The following is a 25,500-nucleotide window of genomic DNA, read 5'->3' as shown; positions in this document are numbered from 1 at the left end:
TCGCAGTTGGCTTATATTGATACACAGTACTACACCAATCCATTGACCGGCGCGCGCTCCTGACTGATTCCCGGGTTAATGTTTCTGTTTGTTGTGCGGTATGCGAAAAGATTTGTATTAACCTTGTCTCTATAAATCTCGGTCTAACGAATTAATCGCAACGAACAATTAGTAGCAATGAAAAACTTACGTTTTTCATCGGGGTTATTTTAATCAGTAGTTTTACATCATAATGGTACTGATTTAAGTAGTTGTTTGTATTATCGTTAAATTGTTCGGTTAACATTAAGATCAAGTATTATTCAACCTTTTTACTTTTTCTACCGCATAAATATTTCAGTCTTAATTATACAAAAATTGTGATTTCTTGTTCGAATAAGTTTTTAATAATAGAAGAGCTCCTTCAACCGCGATCGAAATTTTCTTAAGCATCCATTGAATATCTTTGTCATTAGTTTTTCTAGTTAAATTTTATAACGTTCAAACGTGTTATCAAGAAGCACTGGTATTAATTTTTTGGATACACCATGGAAACTGACGAAATCAACACACCATTGAGTTTACCAGACACTCAAAATGCTGATTCTCAGTGTTTTACACAATCCCAAGATACCCTCGTAGCAACGGAAACTCAACCTAAAGTTTGGGGTAGATTGTGTCCTCATGGAGAAATAAGTCTGCATACTGTTGGTATGAAATTTCATTATAAAATTACAACTATAAATATTATTAATTTTATCTTGTTTCAATGTTTGATTGGTTCTTTACTTGCGATAGATGAATTATTCATTAAAAAATCTGCTACTACATCCAGTTGTTAAATTTACTTTTATCCTATCAATAAATAAACTAACATTTATCTAAAACAAAATTCATGTTCCTACTATTATGTATTAGATTTTATTCTTAATCTTGAATTTAATATTCACAAAATGTCCATTTTAATATTGCATATTCTGCCTTAAAAAATATACAGAAAATCTGTCTTATTTTATAAAATTTATTTTTCAGTTCTGACCAAAGATGAATATACTTTTGGGCGATTAAAAAGCTGTGATATTTGCATTAAGGACAAAATCCCCATGAAAAAAGAACAAGTTATAAGTAAGACTCACTTTAGAATCTATAGAGAAAAATGTGGTACATCAAATGGCGTTGAAGATGATGTTGTATATTTGTATGATGAAAGTCAAAATGGAACATTTGTCAATAATAATCTTGTTGGAAAAAATAACAGGGTGGTACTCGTAAATAATGATTTAATTGCTGTTGCCAAGCAACATTTCCATGGTACTTATTATTTTTTTAAATTTTTATAAAATTATAAAATTTTATCACTGTATTTTGGAGTAATTTAAAAAATTGTTTTTTATTTTTTAGTTTTTGTGTATATGAGCACTAGTGGATATGATGATTCATTTTTACCTGAAGAATTAAGGGGAAAATATGCAGTCTCAAGAACATTGGGGGCTGGGGCATGCGGAGAAGTAAAGTTATGTTTTTCCAAATCTGGTTTAGCAGGCAAAAAATATGCTATGAAAATGATATCCAAAGCAAGAATTAGTATTACAGGACACAAAAATCCTTTAAATGATGAAAAACACATTATGAATGAGGTTGCTATCTGCAAAAGTCTAAAACATGTATGTTTAAAAAATGATAACTTCATTATTACAAATCTTATTACTTAATCATCTATTATTATTTTATTATTACTTTATTTTCTTATTTTAGCCATGCATTATAAAAGTAGAAGAATTTTTTGATAGTCCTTCTATGGTTTATATCATATTAGAATTGATGGAAGGTGGAGAGTTGCTTGAGAGAATAAAAAAAGCTAACGGGCTATCAGAAGAAAATTCCAAATTTATTTTTTATCAAGTAGTTTTGGCAGTAAATTATTTGCACGAGCATGGTATAACTCATAGAGATTTAAAGGTAATTAATTTTTTTGATTCTTATTTCAATGTTAAACAATACATTCATTTCTTTATATTTTAGCCTGACAACATTCTTCTGGCTAGCCATGAAGAAGAAACCATAGTGAAAGTTTCTGACTTTGGTTTATCCAAGTTTGTGGATTCTCAAACAATGATGAAGACTTTTTGTGGAACTCCTATGTATGTTGCTCCAGAAATTTTATTAACTGGTGGCAGAGGTTCTTATACAAGTCAAGTTGATGTTTGGAGTTTGGGTGTGATTTTGTATTGTTGCTTGAGTGGTTTGACTCCATTCAAGGTCAATGACAAAGCCAATACTCTATCTGATCAAATAGTCAAAGGACTTTATAAGTTTCATTTTTCTAAATTTTTTGATGTATCAGCTAATGCCAAAGATCTTGTAAGACTCAAATTTGTAACTGCTTTAAAGATGAAAGATAAGGTGTAATATAATTTCCTTATATTTTTATTTCAGATCAAACGAATGATGACAGTTGACCCAAAAAAACGTATTACCATCAAAGAAGTTCTGAGACATCCTTGGATGGATGATGATGTGATGTTGAATAAAGTGAATAAGCTATTAGGTTTTACAAATAATGAAAATGCTTTACCAAGAAGACCAATAAATGAGAATATTGCAGCAAGCTCAACAAAACTAAAAAGAGCTCGATTAGAATAAATGCTATGAGCATTCCAGATACTTTAAAACTATCTATTCATATAAGGCAGAGTCAGTATTCATAATTTGACAATTGATTAGAGACTGAGATCCAAGATGCTTAGTTCACCAATCATAATAACTAATTTTTCTAATTATCTTTTAATTATTTATATTTAATGCGTTAATAATGTTGATAATGTTATTTTAGAAATCTTCAAAAAAAAAAAAAAATATATTAAACGCTATATAGTTAGACTAAATGTTATTCAATCGATCATAAATGATGAAACCATTGATTAATCTTAATTATTAACAATTAGATTTAGCTTTATTTGAAAATTCCTAGAATTTATATTAATTCATTTCTATAGTCCAGTTAAAATTCATTATTGCTTGATTTTCCTAATGTTAATGATTACATTGAAATTGTCTTTTTTTCTTTTTTGATAAACTAATTGAAATAAAGTAATTTTGTGAATTTATTTCATAAAAAATTCCTGAACCATGACCAAATCATAAGAAGACTCAAACATCAAAAATGTATACATTTGAGTATAAAAATATCAAACTAAACTTTATTATAATTAATCTAACTGATATGATAAATGTATAAATAAAGATATATTTTCATATATTAAAAAAAAACATAATTATCTCTTTTTATTTGTTGGTGATTAAAAAATGTAGAACAACTTCATTTTAGATTTTAGTTTTAGTGTTAGTATTTTTAGAATTATTAGATTAGAAAACGTGTTTTGTCATGAATTACTCAATGAAAATCATTATTAGCACAATTGACTAGTTGTCAAAACTTAGATTCATTTTTTCGCCTCAATTATCAGAGTTAAGATAGTTTTTATAAACTACCAAAACAAAAATGTCATTTTGAACAAAGTAAGTTGCTACAAAAATTGTGTATCAATCAGAAAATTAATGACGATCATCAAAAGTAATAAATTTGTTGATTGAATTCAATTGAATTCAAAGGGAATAAATTCAAGTTATGCAGCAGGATTTGCTTCTTTTTAGTGTATATGTTTAAACCTATATATAGACAATCATGTTATACATTTGTAAAAATTTTTTTATGAAAAAAAATCCAAAATTTTAAGCATATTTAAAAAAAATTGTTGGAAAATGTTTTTCAATATTCTTGTTGTAAAAATTTTAATAATGATATTTTTTTTAGCAAACGAATGAATTATATAGTACTTATATAGTTTGTTGAATTCATTGTTGTACATTTCTTCTTGATAGAGGCAATCGTTCAAGTAATAAATAAAGTACGTTATTCTTTTGTTTATTAATATCTCTAAGGCAACCCATTGAATCTCATGTGAAAAAGAAAAATATCGAGCTGCAAGCATCATAGAATTGTGCAACGTTCGTAAAATACGGGTAACTTATCAATCAATTGCGGGTGGTGAATCGATCTTGACCGGTAAAATTAAAATCAGACGTGGATCGTCCGAGTGAGGGAGCCGCTAATGCGGCAGTGCTCTCCGTGAGACATAAATACAATCAGCGTCACAACAAAGTCAAGAGCAAGCAGTCCGTATTAAATGCGCGACCTCGCTCTCTCTATACAACGTTAACATGTCCCGAAGATCAACAGCAACACATCGCGCCCCAGGCTTATCCAGAGCTCGGCAAACAGCTAGAAGAAAATTCCGCCTACGGCATCGAATCGCACTTGGGCTCGCAATGGCGACGCAAAGCCTTAATCTCGAAAGAGTCCCAATTTTTTTCTGGCTTGGACAATTGGTCTGACGCCGAGGCCGGCTTACTTGCAACACCTCATGGGACTATATCACTCCGGCTCCGGAACAAAATTCGCGTCGACCTCACCGTCGATCGTGCCGTACGTCTCATTAATTGGAAGGTAAAACATAAATACGTCAGAGTAGGGCCTTTTTTCTATTCTTATATGTTTTTAACATTTCTTAACATTCACAGAACAATATTGTTTTGGCCTTGAGTGGTTCTGGTACTGCTTCTGCTCTCCTTCATCCAAATGGCCGCATATACCAATATGGTTCAAGGGTTGAGATTCTGGCTCATGACTTTCATGGAAATGACAAGTTTGTTATTATACTATTTTATAAAATATACTTTCATTCAACTTGACTTCTAATTTTCAATTAATATTATTTTTAATAGATATGCCAAAATGTGGTATAAAGGTGTGAGCTTCTCATCAGAGCAATGTGCACTAGTTTACTTGGTTGATGCTGCTGGTACAAGAACAACAACAGATACATTTTCTGACATGAGAGACGTAAGTAAATTTATCTAATATAAAATCACCAATGTTTACAAAATTCAAACTTTGTATTATGAAGGACTTCTCCTTGCCAATATTTTATGCTGAATCAAGACATGGACCAGCTTATTATCAACAGGCTGCACAAGTCTTATCTAATTCTCAGTACTGGCAAACTAATGAGGGTATTGAAAATTGGATAATCAATAATGTTCGAATTTCACAAACTCCTGATGGACTAGTCAGGTAATCATACTTTGAAATAAAGTTAGCATAAATGTATAACAAAATTCCAAATTTTTTTACTTACGAAGGTAAAACTTGATTTTTACAGAATTGCCCGTAACAGTAACAAATATCAGTTGCGAACATCACCAAGTAATGGAACAGCATCATTAACCACTCCATTTCTACATTGTACAGCTTCTTTGGGTCAAACTTCACATTTATTTGTTAGGAGAGGAGAAAGGCGAATGCATTATGATGGAACAAGTTTCATAGTAAGAAATGCTGGACATAGCGCTGGATTTGACAATAGCAATCAATTGAATGTTTATTAAAAATTTCACTAAATATTTTTTTACATTTTTCATAGTTGATAAATTTATCTAATTTTCACGTTGAAAATATTTAGTATCAATTACTTGTTAAGAATTAAGTAAATAAATCTAGTTTCATGAAATTGTTTAAAGCTAAAATCTTATTGGAATATTTTATTACAAAAATAATGAAATTATGAAATATAATACAGTCAGTCTTCAAGTATCAGATTCTTCACTTCGATCATCATTAAGAATATTTTTAATGTCAAAATTAGTTTTATTTCTTCCATTTTCAGTCTCCTCTAGCACAGATTGCAGACTTACATTTTCATCATCAGATGAATCTGTATCAAAACCATGACCCAATTTTGCTCTAATTTTATCATCGGTATACCTAAATTTTTATATAACAATTAAAAAAAATCAATGTTGAATGTATTCTATTAGATGCTTGATGCAAAAACTACAACTCATGAGAAATTGTGGAAAAAGTTGGCAAACTATTTATAAACTTATAGAAACGCTTCTATTTGTACAATTTCATGAAAGTTCTAGTTTTTGTTCCTATAGCTTCAGGTGTATTTAGTAAATTCAACTTACTTTGACTTTTCTAATTTATTATCAAATGCAAGATCTCGCAATTTTTTTTTACTCTTAGTTCCAGTAAATTCTTGTCTTTTATCTTGTAATTGTTCAACTTCATTTATTACTTCATGCACCAAATTTTTATCAAATAGTTGCAATTTTTTCAATGAAAGCACATTAGATAGTTTGACTTTGTTTTTATTATACAATTCACTGAGTTGTTGTATCTTTGAAAATTCTCCATTTTCAATTTCATTTATCATGTTATTTAAATTTGAAAATGGATTGTTATTAGCATACTCTGTGTAAGATTTAATGAAGCACCGTTCTAGACCGTACTAAAATAATTTTATGATATTTATAAAAAGAAATACTTAATAAAAGATCTAAAAGAAAATTAAATACCTCATTGGAAAAAATGCAGAAATAATATGCATCATCAACTATTAATTTTACAAAAATAAAGCTGGCATCATGTAACTGTTTATCCTTTATTTCTTCATGAAGATCTAAAAATTGTTGCCATTCATTGTAAGTTACACGAATTTTTATATTTTCAATTGGTATTTTATAATATAAACTGTACAACAGATAAAGCCCACTCAGTTGAGTAGGAAGATCTGAAGAAGAAGTAATAAAGTGTTTAGCTATGATTAACACTTCTTCACAAAATTCCAACATGTCAGCATAAGATCTTCGACCTCTGCAAATTGAAAAATTCATCACTAGAGTTATAATTCTAAACATAATTAAATTTAATAATAATAATGACTTACAGGAAAATCAATGAGAACTTTAATTCGCACCATGTTTTACAAAACTCATCGTATCTAATACTTTCTTTGTTTTTGAATGAATCTAAGAGTAAAATACAATCATCATAAAAACCACTTGCTGTGTATGTGATGTCAGTTGAACTTGAAGTCATCTTATTAAATTAATCAACACAAACTTATAGATCTGGTGAAAGGTCACTTGAAAATGCTAATAGCACTAATCTATCTATTGAAAACGAACTGTTGATATTAAATATTAGTACATATAGTTCAGGTTAGGTTTTACGATAATAATTATCATACTTCTTGTACCAAAATAAAGTTTTTTAATATTTTTCGTGGACACTTTAGGTAAAAGAATTAGGTACTTGAAAGTAATTTTGTTATATACCTACTTATTGAAATAATTATACAGAAACGCACTTTTCACGTTCACAGAATACAAAATTGTCCCTTCACTACGAATTAGATCACAAGTTTATCGAGCTATTGATTTGAATATCTGTCTTTATTTTGTACTTGAGAAGAACCTGCAACTTTTTCGAATATTAAGGAATTTTACTGCGTTCTAATTAAAAATTCTACAATTGAAAACTTGCCCCGATTTTCTTTTGGCAAAACATTGTAGATTAATACTGAATCCTCAGTCAAAAGAGATAGTCGAAAAAGGATCGAGTGTAATTGCAATGGAATTTTTTTTTAAATTTTAAATTATATGATAAACATCGTCATTGGCCTAAAAGAAAATCATTTAAAATCGTTTTCAATGTAACGTATTTTTCAATTTGGTCGGCCGTTCAAAATAGACTTTTCACAGTAAAATATATGACGCTTTATCGAGCAGAACAGTATCGCAAAAACACATTAAATTGCAAAATTCAAACATCAGAATTTTTTTCAAGAAATTTCATTTTTTTATTTGTACATTTCACCCCACACGCCTATAAGAAAGCGAAGCGCGCTTAGAAAATCTATGTGCAGCATGGTGTGTAACATACTGATGTAATGAAGAGAATCTTCAAGCGCAGGTATTCATATAGCATGTATATCATCTATGTTGTAGACTGATATATATATATATAACGTTGTAGTAATAAGGTACAGCAGCGACGCCACCGACAATATGACGTAGAAAGTTTGCTGATGTAGTCGTGTGCACAGTGCATTTATTATCCGTGAATTTCGTGTAATTGCCTTGAATCGAGTGAGCTTACATTATGCATGATATGTAATTACCGAGAACGTCTGTTTTGTATTTACAAGTAACGCCAAACATCGTCGCATTGACACATCCAGTAGGTTTTTGTCATTCAAGCTTTTGGGCTACTGGTGGCGTACGAAGGTGGTGTTAGCGATAGGCCTACCACTTGCAGGACGAGCGTCGGACGTCGAGCGGTAGCAGTAGGAGCGCGCCGCGGGCGCCTGGCTTGGTCTGGCAGCCCGCGTCGAGGCTTATTCCCGTTGACAACGGCAGTCGCAACAATAGCGACGACAGCTGGACGTGAGTAGTCGGCTATCTATTACGCAAATTCTACGATACTGATATAGGAAATGCTCTTAGCAAAATGGCCGAGTCATAAAGACATTGGCAATGAGAGCTATCTTTTGTTCGAATCAGCTGTCGTGCGAACTCCTCTTTACTCGATCAATGATGCTGTCTCCCTACGAAACATACATTTCGCCAATTTCTCAATGAAATCTCTGTGACGCCTTTTTGAAATACCATTAACCAGCACGATTGATCGTCGGTGATGGCTTGATTTTTTTGCACCTTCATTGCACATGTGTATGGGTGCGTTTAAAAACAATCAATGTCTGCGGTGAGTTACCGTGACGTCTGCTGGTAAAGCTCGACATATTTATTTACTCTGAATATTTTCCAAAATTAAAACATCTACTTTGAGCATTTCCATTAGATTATTCAGTCGGTTACCCATCACCGAATATTGAACAAATCGTCGTCGTTTTTGTGCTGTTAAATTGTCACTTAGAACTGCTCATTAAACACTCTCTGATAAATGTTTTTTTTTGTAGCTAAACATCAATGGCCATCTAATGCTCAGTAAGAAAACCTTGCAGGTGAATTGTTGATTCTCTCCACAGTTTCTATTTGAACTTTTGAGCTCATTCTAAGGCAAAATTAAAGATCATGAAAATGGTGCTGTCTCAACGTCAGAGGGAGGAGTTGTAAGTATTAAAATGCTGATATCAGATTTCATAACCTTATTATGTGCTAAAAATTTTGATTATGTTTAATTATTTTGAAGTAGATCTTGAAATGTTCCCTAAGTGAACATCAATTCTGTTAGATAGAATAGAGTGGTGAAATGTATATAAGCAAAAGAAATTCTGGCATTCCACCTGACAGAATTAATGTTCGCTAAGTGTTCATAAAATGTACCAAATTTGATATTTTTTGATAAAGTTAATTTTACAATCTTACTGTATTTTATTAAAATGGTTTATTTTAAAACTTGCCTAATTATTTTACACTTCATTCCAAATTATGTTTTTTTTATTTGTTGAATTACTTTATATTACATTATTAATACAATATTTTCTCTTCAAAATTACATAAGTTAGCAAAATAAAAGTTATATTTCTATAATTAATTTTGATAAATCAATTTTTTTAGAAACAAAGCTATTGCAGACTACTTAAGTGCAAATGGATACCAGGATGCATTAGAATCATTTAAAAAAGAGGCTGATATGCCTGGGGAAGTAGAGCGTAAATATAGTGGCTTGCTAGAAAAAAAATGGACTTCTGTTATTCGATTACAAAAAAAGGTATAGTTAAACATTATTTTTATCATTTTTTACCAAAATCCATAGTACTGAAGTAAAACTTTATTTTCCTGCTAAGGTGATGGAATTGGAATCAAAATTGTCTGAAGCAGAAAAAGAATTTATTGAAGGTGCACCCACGCGTGGAAAGCGTTCACCATCAGAATGGATTCCAAGGCCACCAGAAAAATTTTGTTTAACCGGCCATCGAGCTAGTATTAATCGAGTTATATTTCATCCAGTGTTTAGCCTAGTGGTGTCTGCTAGTGAGGATGCTAGTATCAAGGTTTGGGATTTTGAAAGTGGAGAATTTGAACGTACACTAAAAGGCCATACAGATAGTGTGCAAGATATTGGCTTTGACGCAAGTGGCAAACTTCTTGCCAGCTGTAGTTCTGACTTGTCAATAAAACTGTGGGATTTTAGCCAGTCGTTTTCATGTATTAAAACAATGCATGGTCATGATCATAATGTAAGCTCAGTAGCATTTGTTCCTCAGGGTGACCTGCTTATAAGTGCTTCACGAGATAAAACTATAAAACTTTGGGAAATTGCCACGGGTTACTGCGTTAAAACATTGACTGGTCATAGAGAGTGGGTGCGCATGGTACGTGTTAGCCCTTGCGGTGAATTCATTGCTAGTTGCTCAAATGACCAATCTCTGCGTATATGGCAACTATCAAACAAAGAATCCAAGCTTGAATTACGTGGTCATGAGCATGTAGTTGAGTGCTTAGCTTGGGCACCTGATAGTGCCCGTGGATCTCTTAATTCGGCAGCTGGAGCTGATAATAAAGTTGCTCACGAAGGCCCTTTTCTTGCTTCTGGTTCTCGCGATAAAACAATTCGTATTTGGGATACTGTAAATGGTATTTGTCTGTTTGCCTTCATTGGACATGACAATTGGATACGGGGCGTAGTTTTTCATCCAAGTGGAAAGTTTGTCGTTAGCGCTTCTGACGATAAAACGCTTCGTGTTTGGGACATACGCAACAAACGTAATATGAAAACTCTCGAAGCTCACGCTCACTTCTGCACTTCACTTGGTTAGTTCACTTGTTCCTTACACATCAGAAAATGATTAGTGATAATTTTTAATAAAGTTATATAGTTATTGATTTTTGACACTTTTTCTTTCAGATTTCCATAGGAGTCATCCTTATGTTGTCACAGGTAGCGTTGATCAAACTGCCAAGATATGGGAATGTCGCTAGTCAGTTGATATTTGTCGGCATTATTTCTACCTCTAAATGTTATGAGCTTATAAGCTAAATAGCTATTCACCTGCAGCACTGAACGATTGCTTTGCCCATTATGATATATAAAGGTTCAATATAAAAGCATAGTGCTCCAGCCACATAAAAGAACCTGCGTTATATATACAGTGAAATCTATGTTTTGAGAGGGTGCTAAAGTTAACATTTTTATTGATTGATATGATTCGTTAACTAAGAAGTTTTTTAAATCACTATTTTCATTGATATTAAACACGCGAATTCTATGCTTTATGGTTCATATAATGCAATTTCATTACGTCGGAATCTAAGAAATTTTTATTGTCTATCATATTAATATTAAACGACTACGCAGGATCTTTCAAAATAATTTGAATAGAGAATATCTTTAAAAAAAATCAGAATTTTAATTAGTAAAAATGTGGATTTTGGTAACCTTGATTATCATTTTCATACACAAAATTTTTGCTGCAGTTACCAACAATCTTTCTAACATAGCTATTCACTTTTTTGCATGTGATCCATCAACTGTTCTTTGTTGAGGAACATATTGTAAATTATTTTTTTTAGTAATGATCAATGTAATTATTGGCTTCTCATTACTTCTATTACTTCATTGACTTACAGTCTTGATGCAAAGTTATGTAATCAAAATAAAAGATGCTCCAAAAGTTCATAAATTGAATAAAATATTATAATTTTTATCAATGTTGTGAACTGAATGCTAGAAGTTGGATTAGTTTTGAGTGCAAAATTCTATACTTTCTTTTTATGCAATATTTGTTATTGTACATTTTGAGTCTTTAAAATGATTTATTTGAAATCACAAAGCATTAATAAAAAATATAGTGAACTATCATGATTTTTTTATGATTTTTATAAAAAAAAACTGGTATCCCCATGTAATTTATTAACTTAGGTTATATTATTTAATTTCTGTAAACAAGGAATTATTTTAATCTATCTTACGATAAGTGCAATTTTAAAAATTTTATTGAATATCTACAAAAAAAGAATATATTGATTACAGTACTTGCTTGAATTGTGTAATATTTAAAATATTTACGTTGAATACATGAATGTATTATAATAAAAATATAATTTAAATATATTTTACAATCATGCTAACGAAGTGTTCCGAAGTTTTTATTGTAAGTGCACAGAAAAATAGTAATTATCATAGTGCACAAACACATCCTATTTTTTTTCCTGAAAAGTAATGTATTACTGACATAGGTCGCGTAAAACAGTAAAGTCCCAAGGCATGTGCTAATCAGTCTCTGCTTCGTTAACTCGGTCGTTAATTGCACATGCCCTGGGACTTTATTAATTTTTCAGAGTTAAAAAAAATCCAAGCTTGTAATATACCATTTATAAATGTTAAAATTATCATGTAGGGTAAATATAATTTTTGGACCTTCAAAGAGATTACAAAACCAGCTAAAAAAAACGTTTAATCGTTTTTTAAAGGATCTACTGAACGCTTAAAATGAAAATCACCTAGGGCCTTTTGAAGAAATATTTAGTAAAATTTTCAAAAAACGATAAAAAATTTGATTTGTGGACTAACTTTATCATGGCTATTACCAAGTGTATAGATACTTCAATTCTCAATTACTTGTCAGAGCTCAAATATTGAAAAAGAATTTTAACTTTGACCTAATTATTTTTATGTTTTAGTAAAATATTAACGTTCAAAAATTATAATAAATTTTATTTTGTCCTCGGTGTTTTTCAAGATGATATTATGAAATTTCTTTGCATTAGAAACTTTTTAAAAAAGAGGTTTTAATTTGTAAATAGCTTCTGCAGGCCTTCGCAAGAAGGGTAAATGAGAAAGAAAAAAAATAGGTTTGAAAAATTATTTTTAAAATTGCATATACTCCGAATAATAAATTTTAATAACCGTATAACTTTTATTTCACTCAGTAAGCATAAAATATCATAATATTGAGAATAATGTAGAAAATTCTTCAGGGGACACCTAAACCTTGATATTTTATTTTTTTTTATTCTTTTTTGAAGTGAAACTTCTTTAAGCGCGTTAAGTATGAGAGGTGAAGCCGTGAAAAACGGGCGTCCGTACTTACGGATCGTAGCTTTTAGCAAAGAAGATAGATACTACATATAGAAGTCCGTTTCCCTATAGTCTGGTGAGGACAATTTTCGAACCCGACTTGTGAGTACTGAACCCACAAGATGGATGGCGCCACAGGCGGATGTCGGTAATTAAAGAAAAAAAATTTTTTTCCGATGCCGGGATTTGAACCCGAGGCCTCTGCGCGGAAGTCGAGCGGGCTAGCCACTCGGCCAAACGGCCATGTTACCACTGACAACTCAAATTTCTTATTTGAATTATGCATGGTCGTGAACTGTGGATATATGATTGCCGCAGACAATTTCATGAAAATAAAATACATTTTTACTATAAAAAATTATTTTATACTTATCTCGACCTACGACGTACATATTTTGGTATGTAAAATTATTCTCTTTTTAATAAGATGTTTTTTGTAAGATATATATATATTTACCAACTGTTTTTAACTTATTGAATATAATTGCAATACTTATTTTATTTAATATTATCATTTTTATTCATACTTAAAATTACATCTCGCATCGATTAAACTCGATGAGTATCAAAGATCTATATTTAATGAATATAGATCAACACCGATGTGCAAGAAACAACATCGATTCGTTTCGTGGAAACGTGTATCGTGCGAGAGCCGGCGAGCGGGTGCGTGCGTTTTCGCGCGCGAAAAATTCGCACACTGCCTGCATCATAACATTGACGATCTTAAAAGGCTTTAAACTGTCGATGTGTTTGCACACGACTAGTCCTGTGTCGTTCGCATGTCGCATCGTTTAAACGTCTTGTTCGCAGAGAATAAACGATATCAGTGCAGTTTAACTTTCTTTTATTAGTTTAAAGTCTGTGATTAGTTTTTGCGAGTGATCAGTGCATTTGTGTGTAACAATTGTTTATCAGTGCATTAGTTCTGTGTTAAAATGCCGAGGTCAAGGGCTAAGTGTGTTTTTCAAGGATGTAGCAACAGTTCACAAGATGACAATGTTACGCTACATCGGTTTAAAACAAAACCTCAGAACCTGTAAGTGAATTCTAATGAATATAAAACGTTATTTAATGTTTTGTCCATTTAAATTAATTATCATGTGTACGATCAACGCGTGTCTTATAGTTTTTAAATTGTGCGACGAAATTAGTGCGACGGAATTTGTGCGACGAAATAAAAAATTATTACGACTCAGTTTTTTCTTTAAAATCAAAAAATTTACGTCGAGCCAAATATTCTAGGAGCCGCACAGGTGCCCGCTTCAAAATAAATCCCAAAAGCTAAACGAATGTGTTTTTCTCGTATTTTTTTCCGCTGAACACGAATTTCGGAGGTGTACATCGATCCGAGTGGTCGTTTTTTTGTTATAGCTATATATGCGTAATACGTGCGCGTGTCTCTACTCTCGGTACGCGTACACGTCCTGGGCACACTCCGCACTTGATGGATATAAGACCTGAGGTTGTTGAGAATGTATAAGAGCTGCTTGCGTGGATCGAGTCGCAGAAAAACTCGAGGCATATCGCGCAAAGCAGCCGTTGAAAGCTCAGCTTCTCAATGGTTGTAGATCGTTCGTAACGTTCGTAATGTACAAAATAATGTCCCTGAAGTTCGTAACGTTATCAAATAACGAAAAAATTTACCACAGTATATCTTTGGAAAAGTGATTTTTCGTCCCAGATCATGCATAAAATGAGTATCCACATCTAAACAAATAAATACCCATGAGATATATGTATAAAAAAAAGTAATACCAACGAATTCGCCGGATCGATTGTGAACAAAATATGGACATATTTTACCACACAAAGTCTTGAAGTAAAATTACGCAAAATAAAGTAGAACCAAAATATTATTGTTTTTTAATGTTGTTTAACTCCTAAAGAAACTACAAAAAAAGTTTCAGAGCCCTAGCTATCCCGGAACATAGCAAAAATTTAATTCGAGACTGGCGAAAAACGGAATTATTCGAGAAATCGCACAAGTCTTGAAGTTAAATTACGCAAAATAAAGTAGAACCAAAATATTATTGTTTTTTAATGTTGTTTAACTCCTAAAGAAACTACAAAAAAAGTTTCAGAGCCCTAGCTATCCCGGAACATAGCAAAAATTTAATTCGAGACTGGCGAAAAACGGAATTATTCGAGAAATCGCACAAGTCTTGAAGTTAAATTACGCAAAATAAAGTAGAACCAAAATATTATTGTTTTTTAATGTTGTTTAACTCCTAAAGAAACTACAAAAAAAGTTTCAGAGCCCTAGCTATCCCGGAACATAGCAAAAATTTAATTCGAGACTGGCGAAAAACGGAATTATTCGAGAAATCGCACAAGTCTTGAAGTTAAATTACGCAAAATAAAGTAGAACCAAAATATTATCGTTTTTTATTGTTGTTTAACTCCTAAAGAAACTACAAAAAAAGTTTCAAAGCCCTAGCTATCCCGGAACATAGGAAAAATTTAATTCGAGACTTGCGAAAAAGCGAATTTTTCAAGAAATCGCACCAAGGTAAATAACTATAAAAAACAATAATATTTTGGTTCTCTTTTGTTTTGAGTAATTTTACTGCAAGACTTAGTTCGAATTCTCGAAAAGTGCCGAATTTTACTAATTATAAATTCATTTTTTTTATGTTCCGGGATAGCTAGGGCTCTGAAACTTTTTTTGTAGTTTCTTTAGGAGTTAAACAACAATAAAAAACGATAATATTTTGGTTCTACTTTATTTTGCGTAATTTAACTTCAAGACTTGTGCGATTTCTCGAATAATTCCGTTTTTCGCCAGTCTCGAATTAAATTTTTTCTATGTTCCGGGATAGCTAGGGCTCTGAAACTTTTTTTGTAGTTTCTTTAGGAGTTAAACAACAATAAAAAACGATAATATTTTGGTTCTACTTTATTTTGCGTAATTTAACTTCAAGACTTGTGCGATTTCTCGAATAATTCCGTTTTTCGCCAGTCTCGAATTAAATTTTTTCTATGTTCCGGGATAGCTAGGGCTCTGAAACTTTTTTTGTAGTTTCTTTAGGAGTTAAACAACAATAAAAAACGATAATATTTTGGTTCTACTTTATTTTGCGTAATTTAACTTCAAGACTTGTGCGATTTCTCGAATAATTCCGTTTTTCGCCAGTCTCGAATTAAATTTTTGCTATGTTCCGGGATAGCTAGGGCTCTGAAACTTTTTTTGTAGTTTCTTTAGGAGTTAAACAACAATAAAAAACGATAATATTTTGGTTCTACTTTATTTTGCGTAATTTAACTTCAAGACTTGTGCGATTTCTCGAATAATTCCGTTTTTCGCCAGTCTCGAATTAAATTTTTGCTATGTTCCGGGATAGCTAGGGCTCTGAAACTTTTTTTGTAGTTTCTTTAGGAGTTAAACAACATTAAAAAACAATAATATTTTGGTTCTACTTTATTTTGCGTAATTTTACTTCAAGACTTTGTGTGGTAAAATATGTCCATATTTTGTTCACAATCGATCCGGCGAATTCGTTGGTATTACTTTTTTTTATACATATATCTCATGGGTATTTATTTGTTTAAATGTGGATACTCATTTTATGCATGATCTGGGACGAAAAATCACTTTTCCAAAGATATACTGTGGTAAATTTTTTCGTTATTTGATAACGTTACGAACTTCAGGGACATCATTTTGTACATTACGAACGTTACGAACGATCTACAACCATTGAGAAGCTGAGCTTTCAACGGCTGCTTTGCGCGATATGCCTCGAGTTTTTCTGCGACTCGATCCACGCAAGCAGCTCTTATACATTCTCAACAACCTCAGGTCTTATATCCATCAAGTGCGGAGTGTGCCCAGGACGTGTACGCGTACCGAGAGTAGAGACACGCGCACGTATTACGCATATATAGCTATAACAAAAAAACGACCACTCGGATCGATGTACACCTCCGAAATTCGTGTTCAGCGGAAAAAAATACGAGAAAAACACATTCGTTTAGCTTTTGGGATTTATTTTGAAGCGGGCACCTGTGCGGCTCCTAGAATATTTGGCTCGACGTAAATTTTTTGATTTTAAAGAAAAAACTGAGTCGTAATAATTTTTTATTTCGTCGCACAAATTCCGTCGCACTAATTTCGTCGCACAATTTAAAAACTATAAGACACGCGTTGATCGTACACATGATAATTAATTTAAATGGACAAAACATTAAATAACGTTTTATATTCATTAGAATTCACTTACAGGTTCTGAGGTTTTGTTTTAAACCGATGTAGCGTAACATTGTCATCTTGTGAACTGTTGCTACATCCTTGAAAAACACACTTAGCCCTTGACCTCGGCATTTTAACACAGAACTAATGCACTGATAAACAATTGTTACACACAAATGCACTGATCACTCGCAAAAACTAATCACAGACTTTAAACTAATAAAAGAAAGTTAAACTGCACTGATATCGTTTATTCTCTGCGAACAAGACGTTTAAACGATGCGACATGCGAACGACACAGGACTAGTCGTGTGCAAACACATCGACAGTTTAAAGCCTTTTAAGATCGTCAATGTTATGATGCAGGCAGTGTGCGAATTTTTCGCGCGCGAAAACGCACGCACCCGCTCGCCGGCTCTCGCACGATACACGTTTCCACGAAACGAATCGATGTTGTTTCTTGCACATCGGTGTTGATCTATATTCATTAAATATAGATCTTTGATACTCATCGAGTTTAATCGATGCGAGATGTAATTTTAAGTATGAATAAAAATGATAATATTAAATAAAATAAGTATTGCAATTATATTCAATAAGTTAAAAACAGTTGGTAAATGTATATATATCTTACAAAAAACATCTTATTAAAAAGAGAATAATTTTACATACCAAAATATGTACGTCGTAGGTCGAGATAAGTATAAAATAATTTTTTATAGTAAAAATGTATTTTATTTTCATGAAATTGTCTGCGGCAATCATATATCCACAGTTCACGACCATGCATAATTCAAATAAGAAATTTGAGTTGTCAGTGGTAACATGGCCGTTTGGCCGAGTGGCTAGCCCGCTCGACTTCCGCGCAGAGGCCTCGGGTTCAAATCCCGGCATCGGAAAAAAATTTTTTTTCTTTAATTACCGACATCCGCCTGTGGCGCCATCCATCTTGTGGGTTCAGTACTCACAAGTCGGGTTCGAAAATTGTCCTCACCAGACTATAGGGAAACGGACTTCTATATGTAGTATCTATCTTCTTTGCTTTTAGTCTCAGTAGCATGTGATTGGCCAACTTTCAGCTGTGTTGAAACCCTGTTAGTCTCCCCCTCAACAGCGGCACGTCACATAAACGAGTGTGTTCGACCCTCATGCCTTTGTAACGTCTCTGCGGCGTCGTGTAACGCCATCAACAGCCCATTATAGGTCTTTATTGGGAAGTACTAATATAAGCTTATGGCGGGGGTACACATGGCCGTCTTAACCGAGGATCCAATGCTTTTAGTATAAGAGTTCCTCGTTTACGACGACCATGTTTACCACCACCACAGGTTTACGTTACTTTCTAATAGATTATGGCTCACGCTTCACGCATGTACGTCTCTATATTCTAAGCTTTAATAATTGACGGGAAAAGTATTAATGAAGCACCTATAATTTTTTAATAAGATTTTCCTTCTTTTTTGTATTGTATTTTTTAAATGTCAAAATATTGATTCTCCACTAAAATACAGTTCTTTTCGCGAGTTTTTTTCGTATAAATTGTGTTTATTTTATTTTCCTCTAGCATTTTAAGGCAAATCACTTGAAAAAATAAGAGTAAAATAAGTCTTTTACTTTCGTAACTATAAGAAACAACTTTTTTGAAGTAACTTCGGCCAAATTTTAGCTTCAATTTCATTTCAGTAGCTCCTACACATTTCTCTCCTACAGATTTCTCAGAATGTTGTAAAGACTGAGGAAAAACGTTATTTTTCGAGATTTTGAAGCCGAATTACTAAATTTTCAGCTAAAAAATGCATTCCACAAAAATAGCTGTCTCAGTGTTATTAAGGCTGTTTTTGAATCTTAATATGGCATTGGAAAGGTAAAACAAAAACCAACCAAAAAATACATTGACATTTTTTCCATAGGTTATTGTGTTCAGCCGCTTTTTTTGAATAAACAAATACACTTTTCTTGATTTACACAAAAGCCACGTTTTCCGTCACAAAATTGCTTACAGAATCTGAAATAATTAATTAATCTAAATTTTGACGCTGGATTCTGAAAGATAATATAATTTAGCATCAAAATCGTGTTCTCATAGTTGTCAAATATTTTGAGGGAAAATTCAGACATTTAAAGAGAAAAAATAGATTGTCCAATCTTATTTAAATCAGAAATCAAAAAGCTCGTTGAACGACCTTTAAAACTTAATATTAAGGGCTAAAATATATAATAGTTTTGCCAGTGAACTTCACAATATTTCAATATTTTAATAATAATTTTATTAATAAACTGAAAATTTTACTTTATAAAATTACAACATTTCAAAGTCTTCTGAGTTTGAACGGTCACTTTCCATATTTTCTTCATTGGCACCTTGACCATCGGATGATTCAGGTGCATCATATGACTTTTCATCCAACATTTGGCTTGGTTTTGAAGAATTTGATTCTTGTGTTGATTCCTTCAATCTGAATAAAAATTTAATTATTTCAAATTTAATATATCTAAATATGTCAAAATTGAATTTGTATAATCAATATATCGATGGTGGTTACGAAAATGACGCCATTTCACGACACTGTCCGCGAAGAAAATTCCATTTCAGAATATGACACATAAAAAATGTCGATTCAGAATATGTAACGAAAAAAAGTACAGATTCAAAATATGCTGCGAAAAAAATTTCGATTCAGAATATGCCGCGAAAGAAAATGCCGATTCAGTATAAACTGCGAAAAAAATGCCGATTCTGAATTGGGTCGGTGTACAATTTTTCATACCCTCTGGCCCGAAATAGTCAATTACGGCCATAGGGAGCAAAGATCTAGAAAGCCTCAGAAACGATGGATTCTTAGAATTGATCAAAGAACTTCATCAATAAAAATTTTTTCTCAAGTCTATCGTCTTTGAGTTAAAAATTTCAGAAGGTTTCTTATATATTTTCGTTTTCTAGTCGCCATTTACCTAAAATACTATTTCATTATTTGGATACGTCATAACTCCAAGATAAGGGTCCTTGGACACTTTATTTGTATCTAAAATGCCAAGACTTGAACGATTTTTATGTGAAAATTCGAAAAGAAAAAACTTTTTTTTCGAAATCACGTTTTTTTGAATAAAACCATCCTCAAATTTTAAGCTGTGGATAATACCAAAAATCTAACACGTAAAGATAAAAACTCTAACTAGCATTTGGCTCATTGGGTATCGTGTTTCAAACAGTACATTTTCATCATAGCCAAAAGTTACTCAAGTGCGCCATAATAGGCGGTTCTCCCCTAAATAGATAAAACTTTTTCCGATTTATGTAATTATGCATAGATTTTGAATACTTACGTTTTTACATTCTCAGCTTCTAACTTATTGTGAGTTGTTTGTTTCGACTTATCAAACATCGTATCACCATCATTTGAACTGAAGCATTGGTGCTAAAAATGAAAAAAAAAAGAATTTATTTCAAATTCACTAATAGTAGTGAAAATAAGTTTATCTGAATTTTTAATAATATTCAACTTTTCATAAAAAATATTATTTGAACAAGATTTGAGGTTTTCAGACGTAAATAAGGATTAGAGAGATGGATAAGAATCTTATCCTTCATTCAATGAAGTTGATCTATGGTATTCAATTATATTCAATAAAACTGGTGAGATTTTTAGCGAGAGTTGTAAGCGTTATGATAGGTCGTTCACTATGTTTAGTAGCGTGTAAGTACGAGTTTTTTAGTAAATGGAATGTGTGTCATATTAATCTATTGAGACTGATTTCAATTGATTTTCTAAAAGGCGTGTTAGTTCGAAAAAATCGGTTCATTTTGTATATGAGCAATCTTTTATAAATAATCTTCTCTTATTATATTTTTCTATTTTAAATATTACAAATTAGAGAAAATTAGAGAAGACAGAAGAGAGTCGTTTCATCTTATCTAGTTTTTGAATACCTCAAAGCAATTGCATCCGTAACCATATTTGTTCTGGAGAAGTGTAAAGCATGAGGTTAAAGCTAAACGGTTTTAGAAAATGCAATAAAAAGAGTAAAAAAATTCTTTTAAAAAGAGTGAGTTGAGTACATTTTTGCCGATTTTAAAGTACATTAGAGCTCTTGAGAGAATCGATATGATGTAACGTCGACAATACTCTATTTATAAAGACACTCTTTAGTATTTCGTAGTAAATGTAAGACAAGAAGCAAAAAGAACTAACAAAATTAAAGGAATTTTAAAGCGTACTTTCGGCCAACTTTCATTCTTTTAAATAAAAGAATAATCATAAAAAATAATCACGGAATTCCGCCACTTCAATCAAAATAGAAAAATTAGAATATTTAGTAAATTTGGCAGCGTTTGAAGTATGAAGACTGACAAATATACGCAACAAGGCAGACGCAGAAAAAGGGCAAGATCTAGGAGTAGACAGTGGCATAGTAAGAAATCAAAGAGGAAATTTGTTATTATGTTAAATTTGAAGATAAATGCAAAATATTTAAGCTTAATTTAAGTTGTTTAGCAATAAGATAATGCAATAATGAAAATACAGTACTGTGCCTCTTTTCCATATGTGACAGCAATTTAAAACTGACAATATTAATTAATAATACTGACTCAGTATTAAGTCAAAAGACATATCATGTTGAAAAAATATTGCTAAATTTCTAGGTGAAAAATCTAGCTGTAATTGACTGAAAATCTAGCTTGATTTAAAATTATCCAGCTACATTTTTTACCTATAAATTTAAAACATTTAGAGTATTTCAACAAAGTGTTAAGCTGTTAACTTTGGAAGCAAAGGGTGAAATAAAATTACCTGTTGCAATTGTTGATTGTTAGTAATTGATTCAAGGGTTAAATGCATATTCAAATTACTTCACTACATTTTAAAGTTTTGATAAATCTTTGGAATAAGAGATTAAGTAATCTCCATATTGGTACCAAAACAGTTGACACTTACAGCAGAAAAATACTAAAAAGAAATTTAAAATCAACTGTCCACAGATAAACTACCACTTGTAGATAGATAAAGGGGGATAGATTGAAGAACTGACTGAAATAGGTGAGTAAGATTGACCTTAAGTAACACTGCATGGCATTTAACTTCATACAATATACAATAAGTTCACCATCACTGTTATTGATACTTTCTGGAGTATGGGCCAGATAAATTGGTAAACATCAATCAATTCATGAAGAATTTGGTAAATTTTTTGGAAATGACAGCTAAGCTCATTGAAATATTCACTTATTAGTTATTGTTAATATTTTTCAATATAATTTTATAAATTGGAGCGTAAGTGACCCATTCATGAATACTGTTGGCATTATGCTACAGTGTTCTATATCTAACGAAAGTAAGAAATTAAAGTTTATGTCTTTTTCCAATAATTGAATGAGTGACTTGTGCATTACTTGAAATAAACCAATTATTAATGTCCTAGCATGTTTGTGAAGCTCAGTTATGAAAAGTTAAATATATATTTGATTGATTATATCTAAATATAATCTTAAGTGAACTACAATTGCAAGTTTTAGTAGAAACCAACAATAAATTATAGATGAATATAAATTGTGTATATTTAAATTAGTTACTTACATCATATATAGGCCAAAAAGATGCAAAAAATCCTACATCTTCTATTAAATTAGGAAACAACCATAAATGATGTCTTCCCAATGTCAAAACCCACAAAAGACAAAAAACAACAGATCTCACAATTAAAAGTGATAAAATAAAGACGAGAAATCCAGCAGCAGCAACACTTAGATACCAAACTCCATGTCTTACTGTCAATGGCCACAATGGAAATAAACAAACACCAATAGCACCCAACACTAATAAAGTTCCAAAAAACCAATAATAAAATGGAATAGGATCATATATCCAAACATAAGCATCATTACAATCAACAAAATATTGATCCATATGCATTTCCAATCGGACCTGAAAAAAAGTGTATTGATTATATTTTATTCATAAAATGGAAACAAATTTTATCATAAAAAAATTTATCAATAAAACTCACTTTAGGCTTTTTCTTTGATGCATTTTCAAATTTTCTATTATCTTTTCCTTCATTAACTTTGGAAACATTATCATTTATGGTTTCTGCAGCATTAGCATCATCATTCTTTTCTGAACAAGTCTCATCTTTTACATTTTTCACATTTTTTCTTTTTTTTAAATTTTTAATTTGTTTTAATTCATCTTCGGAGATAATAATTTTTTTTGCTCTGTGAAAGAACTTGTGTCGAAGCATTATTTCAAGATAATCTACAACTTGTTGTCTAGTTTCAAATATTGTTTTATTCCATGGCGATCTTTCCAAAAGAGCATCAACTGCTCGTGTTCCAGTAAAATATTCCACCATATGGTTGCGATCAAATTTGGTTTTTTTAGAAGGTACATTGGCTCGAATCCACTTAGCAACTAAATATTCTTCTTTAGTGGGATTTTTATCATTAGCAGAAGAATCAAGTGCATCCTTGAAAAAAAATGGATTGATACAAAATTTATAGCAGTGAAAATATGAGCATATTTTTTTTTTTTAACAAAAATTAATTTCTATATTTAAATTGGACTTACATCTTTACGTTTTTTTGTTTTTTTTCGTTCTGTAACCATATTATTTATTTATAATATGCTTCTTTAAAATTGTATGTATGTAGTATAGTTAGATTCAGGATACTCCAACATGAATTTGAATGCAAAAATCCTATGAAAAATATAAATTGATGATTAAGAAGATCATACTAAAAAAATAGAATATATTTTTTCCACAATAATTTTTAACAATAGTAAGGGTAATCCTTAATGTTTCCAAGAAGGTTTTCCTTAGAAATAAACCTTGATTTTTTAAAATTATTGAAAAAACAAATGATCACGAGGAGACAAGATAGAATTCAATTAAAAATAGGCAAAATAATTATTATAAAATAAAAAAATTCATTAATGTTATTGTGCATTTGCAATTTTGCTCAAGTCTTACTCAAATGGTAGATCAGTAGTGAAATATATTTCAAATAATTTTGTTTCTGAATTTTAATTAAAATTTTATTTTTCTGAAATTTAGACCCAAAAAAAAGTTTTAGTCGAAAATAGTGTCAATAAATGAAAATTATTAGTGTTGAATTGTAACTAAATTGAACCAATGGAACTTTTTTTTAACAAGTTTTAAATAATGAATTAACTGAATATCATTTATTTATGAAAAAAAAACATAGTTTACTATTATACATGTATGTCACTTTTCAGTAATATGCAAGACAAATTATTTTTTACTTGATGATTTAGCTGAAAAAATTCGGCATTCGGTAGCTTGTCACAACATCACACCATATGGACATGTCACTAAAGTTTTTGCGTATTATCATAAGATTCCGCAATCAGGAAAATAAATCGTGTACTGGAACGGAATTTCTGATCCGACTTTTACCGAAAACATGCGCATTCATAAGTACATTTGTGGAGATAGAAATTTCTTCTATTAGCACTTTCTTTTGCATGTAAAAAATAGTCAATAAGAATGAGCTTATTGAAAAATTAAACTGGTTTGATCTACAAAGGTTGATTACTGTAAACACGCCACCATAAGATATTACGCTCTTTTACTGAACTATATATGTACACATATAGGTACCAGACTATGTCACATTTTTCACCATTATCAAATGTATATTCCGTTATGTATGAGTATTATATTATTGTCCAGTATATATTCCGTTATACGTGTATACGTAAGAATATGTAATTTATCAAAATATGTCCAGTAATTCGATTCTTTTGTTTTATCTTCGCGCCTGTAGCTGATTCCATAAGTCTAATAAGAACGGCAAATGCATTTTTGTTAATTTAAAAAAATCGCAAAGTTCTTTTTTGTTTTTTTTTTTAAATCGGTAGACATTTGATTTTTTTTAACCAAATTGAAAAAGTTGTAAACTTAATAATAAGAACGAAATCAAAAACATAATATGTTATAAAAAAAAATATTAGTGCACAATCAGAGTAAGTTATAATAAACGATACCGATATTACTGTGAGCAGGGCCCAAAATATCCTTTGTTGTACTGCTAGCTGCTATGGACAATCTGTCAATCGGAGCAGCACCGCGTTTTACTGCTTTATCGTCTGTGAACGAACCTAACGTTAAAAATACAGGTCTATTCTTAAGCCATTATGACTCAGTCACATAAACGGAGTCGGTCACGCGAGGCGTTCCTTATCGCTCACGTCCCGAGGTCGGTAAGTATGCTCTCTCTTTTAGGACTTCCTCGATAGAGTTGTTGAAATGTCAAGACGTTATGACCCCGCTCACGAAACAAAGTTGGGCGCGCTGCGTTCCTCGGCTCGCGTTCCGGAGTCGGTAAGTGAGGTCGCTCGATTCGTAGAGGTAGGGTTGCTCCTCGATGAGGGCGTTTGTACATAGCTCGTACGCGCTGCGACGCGACTGTGCGCAATCAGGG

At 31.6% G+C, this 25,500-nt stretch overlaps 5 protein-coding genes across 9 annotated transcripts; 3 read left to right on the top strand and 2 right to left on the bottom strand.

Annotated features, from left to right (window-relative positions):
• Positions 1–10: 10 nt before the first annotated feature.
• Positions 11–3,073, top strand: LOC106649768 (serine/threonine-protein kinase Chk2-like). 3 transcript variants are annotated; one of them, XM_014367370.1, is made up of 7 exons: positions 11–98; positions 456–690; positions 1,012–1,290; positions 1,381–1,643; positions 1,735–1,938; positions 2,002–2,340; positions 2,416–3,073. In XM_014367370.1, exons 2-7 carry the CDS (start codon positions 528–530, stop codon positions 2,620–2,622), a joined length of 1,455 nt encoding a protein of 484 aa, XP_014222856.1. In that variant the 5' UTR covers positions 11–98; positions 456–527; the 3' UTR covers positions 2,623–3,073. The 3 variants fall into 3 exon arrangements, with proteins under 3 accessions (XP_014222856.1, XP_014222857.1, XP_014222855.1); XM_014367371.2 differs by lacking the exon at positions 11–98 and adding an exon at positions 105–235; XM_014367369.2 differs by lacking the exon at positions 11–98 and having other exon boundaries at positions 105–690.
• Positions 3,074–4,057: 984 nt separating this feature from the next.
• Positions 4,058–5,486, top strand: LOC106649728 (the record flags this gene model as incomplete). The annotated part of the gene is made up of 5 exons (XM_023461805.1): positions 4,058–4,486; positions 4,561–4,685; positions 4,765–4,882; positions 4,947–5,113; positions 5,202–5,486. Coding segments are annotated over 5 exons (1,065 nt in total), but the record flags the coding sequence as incomplete, so codon positions are not given.
• Positions 5,487–5,546: 60 nt separating this feature from the next.
• LOC106649887 (snRNA-activating protein complex subunit 1) lies at positions 5,547–7,794 on the bottom strand. The gene is made up of 5 exons (XM_014367610.2): positions 7,074–7,794; positions 6,771–7,010; positions 6,400–6,697; positions 6,010–6,332; positions 5,547–5,803 (listed from the first exon to the last, which is right to left on the bottom strand). The coding sequence occupies exons 2-5, from the start codon at positions 6,920–6,922 to the stop codon at positions 5,626–5,628; spliced, it is 951 nt and encodes a 316-aa protein (XP_014223096.1). The 5' UTR covers positions 6,923–7,010; positions 7,074–7,794; the 3' UTR covers positions 5,547–5,625.
• A 125-nt stretch (positions 7,795–7,919) lies between these two features.
• On the top strand, positions 7,920–11,870 carry LOC106649886 (lissencephaly-1 homolog). 3 transcript variants are annotated; one of them, XM_014367605.2, is made up of 5 exons: positions 7,920–8,271; positions 8,805–8,957; positions 9,406–9,559; positions 9,636–10,602; positions 10,697–11,870. In XM_014367605.2, the coding sequence occupies exons 2-5, from the start codon at positions 8,920–8,922 to the stop codon at positions 10,768–10,770; spliced, it is 1,233 nt and encodes a 410-aa protein (XP_014223091.1). In that variant the 5' UTR covers positions 7,920–8,271; positions 8,805–8,919; the 3' UTR covers positions 10,771–11,870. The 3 variants fall into 3 exon arrangements, with proteins under 3 accessions (XP_014223091.1, XP_014223095.1, XP_014223094.1); XM_014367609.2 differs by lacking the exon at positions 7,920–8,271 and adding an exon at positions 8,332–8,562; XM_014367608.2 differs by lacking the exon at positions 7,920–8,271 and adding an exon at positions 8,332–8,590.
• Positions 11,871–19,304: 7,434 nt separating this feature from the next.
• On the bottom strand, positions 19,305–25,171 carry LOC106649791 (translocation protein SEC62). The gene is made up of 6 exons (XM_014367409.2): positions 25,064–25,171; positions 23,624–23,753; positions 23,064–23,522; positions 22,634–22,981; positions 20,385–20,476; positions 19,305–19,516 (listed from the first exon to the last, which is right to left on the bottom strand). Exons 2-6 carry the CDS (start codon positions 23,660–23,662, stop codon positions 19,360–19,362), a joined length of 1,095 nt encoding a protein of 364 aa, XP_014222895.1. The 5' UTR covers positions 23,663–23,753; positions 25,064–25,171; the 3' UTR covers positions 19,305–19,359.
• Positions 25,172–25,500: the final 329 nt, after the last annotated feature.

Source organism: Trichogramma pretiosum, unplaced genomic scaffold (assembly GCF_000599845.2).
Source record: "Trichogramma pretiosum strain Unisexual culture from Peru unplaced genomic scaffold, Tpre_2.0 scaffold12, whole genome shotgun sequence".
NCBI classification, from domain to species: Eukaryota; Metazoa; Arthropoda; class Insecta; order Hymenoptera; family Trichogrammatidae; genus Trichogramma; species Trichogramma pretiosum.
This window is presented reverse-complemented; position numbering and strand designations above follow the sequence as displayed.

Coding starts and splice junctions, on each gene's coding strand:
- LOC106649768 (XM_014367370.1), top strand. CDS start 528: ATGGAAACTGACGAAATCAACACACCATTGAGTTTACCAGACACTCAA. Junction 1,291..1,380: donor TGCCAAGCAACATTTCCATG/GTACTTATTATT, acceptor TTTATTTTTTAG/TTTTTGTGTATATGAGCACT. Junction 1,644..1,734: donor TCTGCAAAAGTCTAAAACAT/GTATGTTTAAAA, acceptor TTCTTATTTTAG/CCATGCATTATAAAAGTAGA.
- LOC106649887 (XM_014367610.2), bottom strand. CDS start 6,922: ATGACTTCAAGTTCAACTGACATCACATACACAGCAAGTGGTTTTTAT. Junction 6,698..6,770: donor AAGTTCTCATTGATTTTCCT/GTAAGTCATTAT, acceptor TTCAATTTGCAG/AGGTCGAAGATCTTATGCTG. Junction 5,804..6,009: donor AATAAATTAGAAAAGTCAAA/GTAAGTTGAATT, acceptor ATAAAAATTTAG/GTATACCGATGATAAAATTA.
- LOC106649886 (XM_014367605.2), top strand. CDS start 8,920: ATGAAAATGGTGCTGTCTCAACGTCAGAGGGAGGAGTT. Junction 8,958..9,405: donor CAACGTCAGAGGGAGGAGTT/GTAAGTATTAAA, acceptor CAATTTTTTTAG/AAACAAAGCTATTGCAGACT. Junction 10,603..10,696: donor TCACTTCTGCACTTCACTTG/GTTAGTTCACTT, acceptor TTTTTCTTTCAG/ATTTCCATAGGAGTCATCCT.
- LOC106649791 (XM_014367409.2), bottom strand. CDS start 23,662: ATGGTTACAGAACGAAAAAAAACAAAAAAACGTAAAGAT. Junction 23,523..23,623: donor AAACAAAAAAACGTAAAGAT/GTAAGTCCAATT, acceptor TTTTTTTTCAAG/GATGCACTTGATTCTTCTGC. Junction 20,477..22,633: donor CTTTTTGGCCTATATATGAT/GTAAGTAACTAA, acceptor TTTCATTTTTAG/CACCAATGCTTCAGTTCAAA.